The 15,470-nt window shown below is 41.0% G+C and overlaps 1 protein-coding gene across 1 annotated transcript in view; it reads right to left on the reverse strand.

The window, feature by feature from the left end:
* The window catches only part of MAP3K15 (mitogen-activated protein kinase kinase kinase 15), a 164,203-nt gene that overhangs the window by 40,326 nt on the left and 108,407 nt on the right, over window positions 1-15,470 (reverse strand). The window contains exons 7-9 of the mRNA XM_075854028.1: window positions 6,693-6,863; window positions 5,478-5,590; window positions 4,264-4,423 (exon numbers count right to left, since the gene is read on the reverse strand). Of these exons, the coding sequence (XP_075710143.1) occupies window positions 4,264-4,423; window positions 5,478-5,590; window positions 6,693-6,863 (444 nt within the window). The remainder of the gene's footprint in view (window positions 1-4,263; window positions 4,424-5,477; window positions 5,591-6,692; window positions 6,864-15,470) is intronic.

Below are 15,470 nucleotides of genomic sequence, written 5' to 3' on the forward strand. Positions count from 1 at the left end.
TCGCTCATCTATTCCTCTGACGGAATGGATGTACGGAAACCCCAAATGGAACCGAACACTGATGTGAACAGGGCCTTAGAGGCCTTCATGGAGATATTCGCAATACTGACTGTAAAAAAGAAGACAACATTCAAATGGCGCATTGAATCTGAAGTGAAACAGAACTCCTAAGACAGCTCAGTTGAAAAATTCATTAAAAAAATGATTATTAACCCCTTCAGGAGTGAGCCTATTTTAGCCTTCAGAACAGCAGGATTTCTTATAATTTTTGCATCGCTGCATCCCGAGAGCCATAACTATCTCATTGATGTAGCTGTATAAAGGCTTTTTTTTATTTTTATAGTTGTATGTTTATGGTATGTTTATGGTATGTATATGGCAAAAAGTCTATAGACACTATATTTATCACAAAAAATATACATTTTAATGATGACAGTAACACCACATAGACATAGTTTAAATAATTTAAAAAGCAAATATATGCTAGAGCTGGTCTACTGGGGAATGCCACCCTGATAAGTGGCTAGTCTCAAAAAGCCCCAGGAAAAGGACCTACCTAAAGACTCCTCCTTTAAGTGTAGTAGTATGGATCTAAGTAAACCGAATATTGCATCAAACCATGAGGTATACAACCATGAGGTATACAAATCCTACCAGATCATGGAATATTCAAGAGGAGGAGAAAGAAGGGGTCTGGATGCCCCACGCGTATCGCCACAACGTGGCTTCCTCAGGTCTCTACTATTGAAGTTGTTCAGGGTATGTGGCAATATATGAGCGGTGCCCGCCGATGCGTTTTGTTTGCTTAGAGTGTGTATTAAAGGTTGGCGTTTAGCGGTAGCGAGGAGAAAAAATAAAAAAAAATAAGGGGGGGGGGGAATAGGGATATGAGGACGGGCAGATCATAAAAACCCCAATGGTTCATAGGGATAGACCGATGAGAAAAAAGAAAATCAATCACTCAGTGTGCATGATTATACCGGGCCACTATAGAGGATCATCACAAACTAACGTCCATTAACCAGACGGTGGCACAAAAACAAATTTGTATTCTGGTCTTAATGTGTGTGGGGAGGATGTGGATTATGGGTTGCCGGGTCTCAAAGAAACAGTCTGCTCTTTTCTAATTAGTTAAGGGTACATGCCAAGGGTGTCCCCTATCGCCACTTCTGTTTGACCTAGCACTAGAACATTTGGCACATTATTTGGAAGAATCGGATCTATTCAGTGGCATTAGGGTGGGCGCTGGGAAAGCGAAAATAGCACTGTTTGCAGATGATGTAATACTCTTCTTATCCAACCCTCAGGTGCATTAAGTACCTATTATTTAATTTTTACATTTGGAGACTTTTTGGGATATAAAATGAACTCTGCAAAAAGTGTTGATGTGGGAATCTCTAGGATGCGGGATCTCTCCTACCCGACATCATATCACATATTTGGGAATTAAGATAGGAAAGTCTCCTGACACATTGTATCACCTAAATAACCCACCTTTACTACAACAAATTACTACAGAGCTCAACAGATGGCATCATCTACCCCTGACGTTTTTGGGAAGGTTCCATTTAATCAAAATGGTCAGCTTTCCACAACTTTTGTACCCCTTTCAGACGCTCCCACTGCTGCTCAAACACATGGATATATCCAAGCTCAACTCCTCATTCAACACCTTTATTTGGTCAGGAAAGAGATCACGCATTGCGCTTATAAAATGTATGTTTTACAAACCGGGGGGGGTGTTAAATTTCCCAAATGTTAGGGGATATGATGTAATTTGTTTTTTTAGACATACAGTAGATTGGCTACATGACACGAGCCATTACTCTAATCTTGACCAGGAATCTGCGAAGGCCTCGTCTTGGGATTTAAAAGCAATGTTACACTCTAAGATATCCAAACTCCCTGTACATCTCAAATCTTCAGTATTGTTGAGGGACACGATTATAGCATGGAAGGTAGTTTGTAAATTATTTGGGTTGCCTCATTTGATCTCCAAACACATGCCACTTTGGAATCATCCATTCTCTCAGGGCAGGGAGAGCGATGCTTTTTCTCCATGGACAACCAAGGGGATTACCCGTGCTGAGGATTTAATGCATCAGGAGGATAAAAGATGGCTTACCATGATAGAACTAACAAACAAGTTAGAATTGCCTGGGGGTCACTTCCTGAGGATCCTTCAGGTGCGATCATTGTGTTCATCTAGACTGAGAGATCTGTCTAGAAAAGCAATCCCTCATGTTTTGGAAGAGGTTATAGGTCCAGCAACACAAAAAGGGACTATATCTGTTTTGTATCGAGCCCTTGCATGGTTATTAAAATCAACTCAAAAAGAATGTTCAAAATGTGGGGAAAATTTACTCATTTGGTTTGGTATTGGGGAGACAATATTAGATGGTTGGGAGATAGTGCAGAAACATATCAACGAACGGTGGAAACTTATTTTAAACTGATGCACTCTGCCATATACGGTTTTAACATCCTACCCTCTCCTTTATTCCCAGATCGCATAGTGGCTTGTCCTAAATGTAATACCTTGCTCACAAATTTGTGGCATGGAGAGTGGGATTGAACTGAAACGCGTCAGTACTGGCAGAGGGATTACATATATGGTCACTGGAAATATCCCCTCAGACACTTCTGTTTCACCAGGTTAGACCACCAGAAGTTACCGAGCAGGATTGGGGTCCTTTTCCATCATTGATTCATGTAGTTATGCTGGTAGCCCTTCGCTGTTTACTTACACATGATGAAACATTTATTAGGGTTGGAACGTCTTGAAGTGGAAAGACGCAAAGAACTAGGGACAGAAAAGTTGTTCACGAAGTGGAAAACTTTTATTGAGGCGTACTATTCTAACTCAGAAATTCAGGAAATGGTCAAACCTTTTAAATATACGTGGTACAATAGGGAACATCTAAAAGGAACACTAGGGAGATTAAAATTAACATCATAAAACGATCAATGATCTTCGGGTGCTATGGTTCTGACGGAGAGAGAGGATTTCATGCTTTGAAGAGGGAAATTTTATGCCGTGCTAATGTCTTTTTGTTTTTTTTAATATTAATCTTGTTTAAGTACAATTACCGATTTAAGCTGTTGGAATATGTAACAATCTGAATATGTAACAAAAACAAAGTTGTACTTGTTCTTGTTTTGACAAAAAAAATATAACAAAAATCTTTCAATAAAAATGATGTTATAAAAAAACAATACTTTTTTTGCATTATAAAACAAACAACAAATGCAACAAAACTAAATCCAGTACAGGGGTCCTTTTCTGTATGGTGTCATGCATACAGTCATATTACCCATATAAATCTATTCACCCATATTGTACCGTACCTCCATGTGCCTCCAATTTAATACAAAATTCCACAAAATTATGGAACGTTCCATTGCATGCAGTTTTATGGAGGCACGGAGGGACAATACAGAGGTATATGGGTCTGTCATATAAAACCGTAGGGCCTCCATGTGCTTTTTACTCTTCCCAAAAGCAGGATTGGCTACCTGCAAATAAATAGAGGAAAACCTTTTATTTGGAGAGACATTCTTTTATCCAGTAGGTAGAGTATGGGTTTATATAGGCATGTTTTCTCATTTTGTGCAGCCGGGTTTAGAAACTGGTCAGGATGATTTGTATAATCTTAGTACATGGAGACAAAACTAAGAGACAACCCGCAGCTCATAGTGTAATATCAATAAACATCAATGTCCATTGATATTACATTATGGGCCGCAGGTTGTCTTTTTTTCAGCGCTTTTCTTTTTGCTTCTCTACAGGGATTCATTCCGATTTTGGGCAATGACTACAGACAGACCATGGACCTCAAGGAATGCCATGCAAACAAGCGCTTGGGTAAATTGCTACATTAAAGAGTAACTGTTAGGGCACGTTCAGACGTGGCGGAATTGCTGTGGAATTCCACTGCGGACAGTACGCATTGGAAATGAGTTATTTTTCCATTACTTTCTATAGCTTTTTAGGTAACTTAGTGCAGATGTTGCGGAAAAAGCCGTTGCGGAAAATAGACTGCAGTGCAGAATTTTAATTTTGCCGCATGCGTGGCCACCAGCAGAGAAGCAGAGGCTCTTTACTGTGGATTTTAGCCTTTGCAATGCAAAGGCTGAAATCTGTGGCAAGTCCGCTGTGATATCCACAACGTCTGAATTACTTGTCGAATATGCAAATTTTGATGCAGATTCGCTGCGTAATGGAGTTAAAGAGTAGGTTCCCTGAGTGCACTGATTTCTTACCAAACTGGAGGCTTGAGTTTGAAAAGGCGCTCGGCAGCCTGTACAGCTTTTCCGATGTCACTTGCCAGCATGCTGACAATGAAGAACTGACCCACATCCCAGTAATTGTTCATTTTTTCCAAACTTCCTTTCCTTCCCAGAAGGCTGTTCAGACGAACACCTTGAAAGAAGAAGCTCAATGGTTAATACCCATATGACCATAGTTATGCAGTCTGCGGTCTCATATTGTAATCTGAAGTAAAACAGAAGTAGCACCAATAGATCAAGACTTCAGCTACAGAGACTTTTTGTAATGCGACTTTGAAATTGTAACTATTAAACATCAGCTGCAGTCTAGGGAATGCCTGTAACTCAATTCACTTGTAGACTGCAGCTGTTGCTTGATGTAGTCCTAGCTTTACTGCACTCCTGATAAACACATAATCTGCCATTACCCAGCTCCGTGTTCAGTCAAATCAAAGATTCAATATAAAAATGTATATTGATGTATATTACAGTATGAGATATTGCCGGTGATACGATATAGCAAAATTAACTAAGGATAATTGGCTACTATTAGGCCCTGTTCACACACAGTTTTTTTGGCACTGATTTTGACGAGGAAACCGCGTCGGAATCAGTGCCAAAAAATGGCTGAAATCGCCCCCCCCCCCCCATTAATTTCAATGGGAGGTAGAGGTATTTTTTTCCCGAGCGGCTTTTGGCTATTCGTGGTAAAAATAAGCGGCATATCCTTTCTTGCCGCAGTTCCAGAAAAAATCCCGTGGTGCTTCTTTCCGAACGTTTTTCGCTGCGTTTTTTGCCCGCGGCACAAAAATGCAGGCAGTTCAAAATCTTACTGTTGGCTCCTGGGATTTGTCCAGCAGTGCTCTTTAGCGCCATATTTAGATATAAGGCATCATGTGGAAAATAAGAAAAAATCTAACAAAAATATTAATAAAACCGGAGATGCAGATGACCTGATCACACCCCATAAATGGGTCTTTGCAACTAACGTGTTACATTGGTGCACAATAATTACTGATGTTGCAAACAGCCGTGCAGCCGCATGTACAGAGCATGGAAGCCTCACAAGTCCCACTGCTTTCCACAAATTATCTGTACCTTGCACTTTCTGTATGATTCCATTTCTGCATGTGAATGGTGATATTTAACCACAAGCCTCTCCCGTTAACATCTTCGGTGAATTGTCCTGGTAAATGTTTCATATTTACCTATTTTACGAAGTTCTATAGAGGTCTCAAACTGCTGCCCAGCAACAATAAGTAAAACAGCAAGATTGATTCCAGAATACAAGGACGGCTGGAGATCAAAACCTTTTCGATACCTAATAGAAATAAAGTTTTTATTTAGTAGTTTTATCTTAACATGGAGAATTATTATCATCAGAAACATAAAATACACTGTACATGAAAAGCTACATGTTGTATCTGACACCTGACAAAGAAATTGAAAGGTAACAACCCAAAACACCCAAGTCCTCTATTGCTTATAGGGGCTTTTCCATCTCATTAAGTGATGGCATAGCGCTCGGTAAGATAGGCCATTATTTTCTAATTGGTTGGAGTCCTACCACTAGGAATATCACGGATCCTAAAAATGAAGGGGCTGCATCCCCTTCAAAATTCTCCCTGCACAGCCGGTGACCGGGAGTTTTGGTGTGCAGGGAAACCTGCAGCATGGTCCCATTCACTTCAATGCAAAAAAACAATGAAGAAGTTTAAGCGCTTCTGGCACTTAAAGGGTTATTCCCAACTTAGACATTTTTATTATATCCACAGGACATGCCATAAATGTCTGATAGACGTGGGTCCTGACGCCCATTTTACCTGGTAAGGCAGCAGCCGCTGGTTCCAGACTAGTGGAGAGGGGGCTGCGCACTTACGGAAACAGCCGAGCAGCGTTTGCTTGACTGTTTCTGTAACTGAAATAGAATGGAGATAGTCACGCACATGACCCCGTCAGAAATCTACGGGCAGCGGCCACCGTCACAGGCATCAGACATTTATGGCATATCCTGCAGATATGCCAAACATGTCTAAGTAGGGAATACCCCTTTAATTCTCTGAATTGATGGGGTCCCAGAGGTTGGACCACCATGATCAGAAAATGATGGTGTATCTTAGCAATAGGCCATTATTTTTTGAGATGGGAATACTCTTTCAGGGGACTCTCTATGTTCACAGAAGGACTATACAGTTCAACATTCTTATCCCTGTTAATCATTTTGTGATGACTTAAAATTATTGCAATTTATGTCCATACTTTGCATCTAGACATGGTAACAGTTATTTGCATTTATCAACAATTGTACTTCTACACTTCACCATAATTTGGTCCTGCATCAATGAACTTTAGAACTTATTGATATGTTCCCTTTTACTGCTGCTTGTAAAGGTGAACTAGAAATGCTGATATATCCATCTTACCATTCGATTGCGCTCTCCCTGCTCTCAGTGTCCTTACAGTCAGAATCCAGAAACGTGTCTTTATATATCCGTCCACACAAGCAGAACATATCCGGTGCAGGGTGATCGCATGCCTGTAGCACTTGAAGCATCACATGTAAGGCTTTGTCTCGGTCACCAGCATTATTCCTCCTACAAATGGGACAGAATGAGATGTTATAGTAGAGTAAATTAACATGGTGGATTTGGGCTACATAGCAGCTTGCATTGCGGCATTTTTTTGGACCAGCTTGATACTAAAAAAAACAGTATTCATTGAGGGGTGATGTGAGTATTTTAACCCCACTGGTTTTTTTTGTAGGAATTAATTATATTTAGGTGAAAAAATTTTTTTGTACAACGCACATGAAAATGGAGGAAACACACTGCAAAATGTATCACCCTGTTTCTCCTGTGTTAATCAAAATCCCTATTTTGCCCCGAACGCTATTCCTGGACACGGCAGGACCCAAAAGGAAAGGAGCACCCAGTGGCTTTCAGGATGCAAATTTTGAATGAAAATGTTTCAGGCCCCATTGCACATTTGTACCTGCATACAGCTGCTAGAACAATAAAAAAAAACACCATAAATTACCTGATTTTGAAAAAACAAACCTCAAGTTATTCATCTAGGTGTGTAGTGAGTATTTTGACCACACAGATTTTTGCTGAAATTTATCCGAAGCAGATTTACAAAAAAATAAATGTAAATTTCATTTTTTTTTTTCAAAAATGTGTCATTTTAACTTTAGATCCTATTTATATGGGTGAATGCAGACCAAAATTTTCCCAAAAATAAGTATTTTATGTAAGTATAAAAAAATGCAAAATCTGCAAAGCTGTCCCTTGTAAAATACATCTAGAAGAGCGACATATGGCTGACTTGAGTTAACTACATGTCGCAAAGACTATCTGCTTCTGTTATAAATAAAAGCTTTGTTATAAAGTGCAAATAAGTGGTTCACATAAAAGGACACAAAATATAAAAAGCTTTCTAGGCTGGGATAAGTATAATAAATGGGCACCTAATGCACTGTGTTTCCTAGTTTTAATACTGGACTCAGAATGGAGAAGAATAGACTCGGCACCATTATCTGTAGGTTTTTAAAAGATAAGCCCATGTCTGCATTTACAGCCAGATAAAACAAGTATTTACCACACAGTTTGCATTAATTAAAACTTCCTCCCGCCAGTCCCATGAAAAGGTCACTGTACAGTGAATAGTAGAAAAAGCGTTTGTACACGAAAAGCAAACACATCTCCTAAGCTTAAAAGCCACTTGAAGGCGTGCTGGTAATCGCCACAGGATTTGGAAAGTTTACTGATCAGTTTTCAGTAAGGATTATGATTTTTTTTTTTTATCCGCTGGTATCCAGGAATAGGCTAATGTACAGTATAAGCAATGTGATTGTTTGTTCTGTAAGCACGGCTAGTTACAGCCGGCTGCTTCCAGTAATGATCCTATTACACATGCCGACAACTTGAGAAGATGACATTACGTCAAGTGACTTATTCAATCCTAGCTGCCTCAAGAAAAAGCAATTATTAGTTAACTGACAGAGGCACTGGGTGTCATGAATGGGTCTATGCATCAAGACTGAGGTTACAGCAGAGTACTTTATAGATTACTATAATATGCTATACATTTCATAGTCTTTCACTTGGTGATTTTTTGTTTTCAAAAGAGAAGGGTTTGCAAATTGAACACCTTTTCCATAATTTTTTTTTTTTAATGTAAGTTATACTTTTTCCTGATAACAACTGCAGCCTGAGATGGGGATAGCACAAGTTAAGGCCCTTTTACACTAGATAATTATCGGGCAAACGATCGTTAATAGAACACTTGTTATCGATAATTGCCCTGTGTAAACAGGGCAGCGATCAGCAGATGAACGTTTGATACAGTACATGGAGCTTTTTGAAAAGGAAGGAGCCTTATAAGTAATGAACGAGACTGGTCCATCAGAGAGAAAAACACTCTTCGTATTGCCCTGCTCTGACTAATAGAAGTGAATCCTTAGCAGATGACCCCTCCTCTGTGATGTACACATACTACCCCTTTAACCGGTGCCAAGAAGTATTACACCCTCTCTGCTGTCAGGACTTTGCCATACGGCTCGTAGGCAAGTCTAACAGCAGTTGCTAGGGAGACAATAGCTAAGAAGCACCTGCTTAGTAACTAAACCAGATCAATCAGTCTTTAAACTCAAGAAAAAATGGGCACTTTACTGAGATTAGAGAAGGAACAACCTTATTTTTTAAGTTTTTAGGTTAGTTACATAACCATGAGCCTAAGGTCTGATTCAGATGAACGTGTCCGTATTGCGTCCGCAAAGAATGTGACTGTATTTCATGCATTTTAGTTCCGCATGGTATCAGTGTGCTTTCCATGTGGCATCAGTGTTCCGGTTTGTCTGTTTTTTCTCATCATTTCTTTAGCATCATTTGCGTGAAAAACAAGGACAGCACACAGATGTCATCCGTGTGCTATCCGTGTTTTTTCCACACCAATTGACTTCAATGGGCGACGTGGTCCACAAAAACAGACCAAAATAGGAGATGCAGTGAGTTTTGCGCAACGGACGCACGCTGCATGAAAAACCACGGACGTCTGAATGGCCCCAATGAATTGTGTAGCTCTGTGTGCTGTCCGTTTTTTTTTTAACAAGCAGAACATGGACATATAATACACTTGTCTGAATAAGGCCTTAAGAAGAAACTGGTCCATTCTCGAATTAACAGAAATAAATCTATTGCTCAAATTGATGGTTATATTGATTCTTACCAACATCTACCAGCTGTGCAGCAGTCATAGAGATCTCCACATATTGTATTTTCCTCCTGATAACTGTACATATATTCAATTAGGATTGACTTGGATGGAAGTAGAGAGATCAGCAGCACACGTATAGGCCATTATACTTGTTTGGGTCACACAACAAGATAAAGTGACAGACATCTAAACTCGTGGTTTTCCCCACAGTTTCAGGCCCCATGCACACGGCCGTAAAAAAACTCTGCCATTGCGGACCGCAATACGGTCCGCAATTGCGGACCCGCCCGGATCTATTAGCCACGGACATACTTTGGGAGCACGGCACGAAAATGCGGCCCATGGGTGACGGCGGCCAGCTGTGCCCGCAATCGCGGGCCATGATTACGGGCACGGCCATGTGCATGAGGCCTTACACTATGCAGTGCAGAAATTTAGATCGATCCTTTTTTTCTCTTCAGTGATGTTTCATAAACTTTTTTCAACCCTGAAGATTTTATGTAATAAACGGGATTGCCAGTTTCTGATAAATAGCTGTCATATTCCATGAAATTAATATGTATCACACTAATGCCATGTGTTGTTAAATTCTTCTCTTGGGCAACCTGTAACATGATATATCCATAGCGTCCGGGCGTGTGAATGCAGATACATATAGAACATATAGAAGCTATTACTCACCACAGCTCCCATATTAAAGAGGTTGTCTGTAATGGGCGAACCCATTTTATATTAATGTTAAATAATTTTTCGGTTCGATATTAGTTGTCCTAAATGCATTGTGGTAAAGTCGCAAGGATAACACAAAATATCAGATATATTTTACTCTACATGTAAAGAGGCTCAGATCCAAACTAGAAAATAAACCAACATTAACATAAGTAACATGTCTCAGACTGCCCAAATCCCGGCGTTTTATGCTCCAGTTTATTGCAAATCTTGGCTCCTGCTGATAATTCAAGACAGGACTATTAGAACAGATTACTGCCCCAAATACATATATCTTTAGTTTTTATATGCCACAAAAACCTTGGACCCTTTACAACTAGATACGGAACACTGCTGTCTATATGCCCTCTGCATCAGTTAAAGTAGATTACTACTGAGAGAGATGCAGATGGAATCCACACTAAAAAAAAATTAATCCCTTGGGGCAGGTGTTTTATTCATGTTTGAATCTGTTAAATTGCTGAACTCTAGAAATTATTGATAAAATTAAGCAGGGGATAATCTTGCTCACACTGTTTGCCAGTCTGCAGGTTGTACTGCAGGTTCCTGAAACGAACAGTCTTGTAGAAATCCTACAGAGAACAAAGGGGTTAATTTCCTTCTGATCTGTTCCATTTTCATCTGGTAAATGGATGAGGGGGTGGGGTTTAATGATCTGTGTGTCTCACTGCAGGCAGGACAGAAGGGGAGTCTCCTGCTGCAGTCAGTTATCTTAGGCCTAATTCACACGATCGTGTCCGGTTTGTAGCATTTGCCCTACGTTGCAGTTCCGTGTGGCATCCGTGTACGTCTGCGTATGTCACGCGTTTTATACGTCAGCAAAAAAAACTGAAGGAGGTGTTTTATTTTTTCCTCATCCTTTCTTTAGCAACTGGTGCGTGAAAAACACGGACAGCACACGGATGACGTCCGTGTGCTGTCCGTGATTTTCACGCACCCATTGACTTCAATGGGTGCGTGATGCGCAGAAAACAAACAAGTATAGGACATGCAGTGAGTTTCATGCAGCGGACACACGCTGCGTGAAAAACACAATGTCTGAATGGCCCCTTTGAATTGCATAGGTCCGTGTTGACGTCTGTTGTTTTAACACGCGTAACACGGACATGAAATACGCTCGTGTGAATAAGGCCTCACAGCCAGACACAGCATTGTGAGGAGAAAAAGGGGGGAAATTACTGATCTCCTGGAACACATAGAGAAGATTTCTTTTTATGTTTCTCAATATAAATTTCAATATCAGACAAAACAGAATCAAAGGGAATGAGGACATTAATGGAGAAGTTGCTGAGATATTTTTGTAATTTTTTTGTGCATTTTGTATGTTTAGCGTTTCCTTAATGTTCCCTTGTTCAGTTACAGAGCACTGAAACATAGAAATAGACATAAAATTAACCTACCACTGCTCTATTTGCAGGTAGCTAGTTATAGATCAGGAGCAACTGAAAGATTGATACATAACTTTATGTGAAAAGATCCAGTATAACGTGCTATTTATTATACTCTGGGCTTATGAGTCCAATGGGAAATCTCACTCAATGATTGATATCCTCTCTTTGTGAGAGCGCATAAATAGATAGCTGTAAAAGGAATGGGTGACCTGTAACACCACTTAACATGCTGGCTAATAGAGGGTATCCCTAACTGTAGAACCCCATCTATTATATCTATATGCTCTAATAGGGCATATGAAAGAATTGTCCCAATGGAAGAAGCCCTTGAAGTGGGCTGAGGTGTTAGAACAACAAAGAAGTCAGCAGTACAGGATAATGGCAGGAAATAATATGGTAAAGCCTTGGGAGATGTACAGTCCTTCAATTTCCCTGAAATAAAATAGATTCAGGCTTCGTTCACATCTGCGTCGGGACTCCGTTCATGAGTTCCGTCTGACCTTTCTGTCAGGGGAACCCATGAACGGAATCCAAACTGAAACAAACGGAAACCATAGGTTTCCGTTTGCATCACCATTGATTTTAACGGTGATGGATCCGTTGCAAATGGTTTCAGTTTGTCACCGTTGTGCAAGGGTTCCCTCGTTTTCACAGGATCAATACCATAGTCTACTGCGCTATTCATTCCGTCAAAATCACGGAACCCTTACACAACGGGGACAAACGGAAACCATTTGCACCAGATCCGTCGCCATTGAAATCAATGGCGATGCAAACGGAAACCTATGGTTTCCGTTTGTTTCAGTTTGGATTCCGTTCATGGGTTCCCGACAGAAAGGTCAGACGGAACCCATGAACAGATTCCCGACCCAGATGTGAACGAAGCCTTAGGCAGCACCTCTTATGAGCGTTCCTTTTATTCATCCTTGCAGCGTTTCAGCTCTCACTGGAGCCTCTGTTAAACTGAAACGTTGCAGAGATGAATAAAAGGATCGTTTATAAGGAGTGCTGCCTTGATCTTTTTTTTTCTGATGTATGGGAAAGCCACTCCACAGGATCTTGGTGATCAATCAGTTGTACTGTTCGTGTCTGTTATCGAGCACACTTCGTAAACATCCACAGTCCTGGGAGAAAAAGAAAGTGAACCCTTAAATTTAATAACTTGTAGATCCTCCTCTAGAAGCAATCGCCTCCATCAAATCTTTCCTGTAGCTGCAAGAAAGATTTGCACAAAATTGAAGAGGAATTTTGGACCATTCCTCCCTGCAAATGTCCTGAATTTTCTCCATTTGTTGACAATCTGTCTAAAAGTGGATCGATGTATACCAAGGTCTTTAGCAATGCTTCTGCAGCCTTTTCCAGCTTCATGCATCTTTATAAGGGTATGTTCACATGCTTAGCAAAAAACGTCTGAAAATACAGAGCTGTTTTCAAGCGAAAACAGCTCCTGATTTTCAGATGTTTTTGTAACAACTCACATTTTTCGCGGCGTATTTTTCGGCCGTTATTGGAGCGGTTTTTCAATGGAGTCAATGAAAAACGGCTCCAAAAATGGCCCAAAAAGTGTCCTGCACTTCTTTTTCGTGGGCGTCTTTTTACGCGCCGTATTTTGACAGCGGCGCATAAAATTAAGCCTCGTGGGAACAGAACACCGTAAATCCCATTGCAAGCAATGGGCAGTTGTTTGGAGGAGTAATGGTGCAGTTTTTTCAGGCGTAATTCGAGGCGTAAACGGACAGAATTACGTCTGAAACCACTGCGTGTGAACATACCCTAACACATCTACTGAGGTCTATTGAAAGTTTGCCTTGAGGCATAGTTCACACTAACCAATGTTTCTTGAGCAGAAACACGCACACTTCCAATCTCATCTCCTTCATTTAAACACCTTTTGCCAATTGGCTCTTTGAGAAGACCTTAAAACAGAGGTTCATTTACTTTTTCTTTCTACATTTTGGATATATACTCAATGTGCTCAATAAAAAAGACATGAACAGTACAAACGTTTTTGCGTTATTAGTTTAGTTACATTGTGTCTGGATTTGACATCTACATTTTATGCAAAAACCTAAAATAAACTTTAATATTAACAGCCTCTTCTTTATACCTTGCTCTGGCAGCAGTGGAAACACTAATGTAAGAGCAGTGGCTACAGAATGTTCCCATATTTTATTTATTAACAGGATTAATTACTTGGCTTACAATGTTTATTCCTCTAAGTACAGTTCTTTGGTTTAATTATTAGTACCTGGCAAAGAATTAGGCTAAAGAAAATGCTGTCTATGCAAAAGAGCTTTTAAATGTCTCAGACGACTTGTTGCTCCTGGTTGCTCTAGTGTACTGGAGACAGTGATATAGGAATAGAACAGACTTAGGGCAGATTCAGACGAACGTTGCGTTTTTGCGCGCGCAAACAACGCAGCGTTTTGCGCGCGCAAAAACCATTTGACAGCTGCGTGTGTCATCCGTGTATGATGCGCGGCTGCGTGATTTTCGCGCAGCCGCCATCATAGAGATGAGGCTAGTTTACGCCCGTCACTGTCCAAGGTGCTGAAAGAGCTAACTGATCGGCAGTTAACTCTTTCAGCACCCTCGACAGTGATTGCCGAACACAATATACAGCAACCTGTTAAAAAAAAGAAAAAGTTCGTACTTACCGAGAACTTCCCTCCCGGCCGTTGCCTTGGTGACGCGTCCTTGGTGATGCGCCTCTCTTGACATCGGGCCCCACCTCCCTGGATGACGCGGCAGTCCATGTGACCGCTGCAGCCTGTGCTTGGCCTGTGATTGGCTGGAGCTGTCACTTGGACTGAATTGTCATCCCGGGAGGTCAGACTGGAGGAGAAAGCCGGGAGTTATCGGTAAGTCAGAACTTCGTGTTTTTTTTTACAGGTTCATGTATATTGGGATCGGAAGTCACTGTCCATGGTGCTGAAACAGTTTAACTCTTTCAGCACCCTGGACAGTGACTATCTCCTGACGTCGCGTACCGGAATTTTTTTTGCCGGGTTCGGCCAAAACGAGTTCATCTCAAAGACACTCCGTTTGGATGTTTGGAAACAGAAAAGCACGTGGTGCTTTTCTGTTTACATTCATCCTTTTGACAGCTGGTGCGCTGTTTCAGTCGGTTCGGACGGAAGTGCTTCCGTGCGACCTGCGTGGTTTTCACGCACCCATTGACTTCAATGGGTGCGTGATGTGCGAAATACGCGGAGATATTGAACATGTCGCGCTTTTTGCGCAGCTGACAAACGCTGCGCAAAAAGCACGGACTGTCTGTACTCTGCCCCATAGACTTGTATTGGTCTGTGCGTGGCGCGTGAAAACCACGCGGCCCGCACGGACCGAATACACGTTCGTGTGAATCCCCCCTTAGGCTACATTTAGATGAGCGTGTGCAACCTCGGACGTGAAAAACTGAAGTTTTTCATGTTCAAGATGCACCCGTGCGGGATGCGTTATCACGGATCCCTTATAGTCTGTGGAGGAATGCATGAAAACGCAATAAAATAGGACATGTCATATTTATCCATGGACCTTTCACATGCTCCGTTGAAACAACAGTCGCGTGAACAGCCCCATTAAAATACATGTGTCCGTGTGACGGCTGTTGTTTTAACGTCCGTCACATGTAGGAGTTACACGCTCATCTGAATGAGCCCTTATGGGTAGCTTACTGCCATAGCAAGGATAGAATGTGAAAGTGTCTAAAGACCCTTTTATTATTAGCCCAAATAAAGTAAGTCTTAGAAAGAAGACCTGAAACCAATGAGAAATGCAAGTTAAAAAAAATTGCACAGTGTTTGTGTTCTCTAACTGTACATTGTATAAGCTTTGTGCTTCCAGTATTCACTGTGACAATATAGT

Source organism: Rhinoderma darwinii, chromosome 2 (assembly GCF_050947455.1).
Source record: "Rhinoderma darwinii isolate aRhiDar2 chromosome 2, aRhiDar2.hap1, whole genome shotgun sequence".
In the NCBI taxonomy this organism is placed as follows: domain Eukaryota; kingdom Metazoa; phylum Chordata; class Amphibia; order Anura; family Rhinodermatidae; genus Rhinoderma; species Rhinoderma darwinii.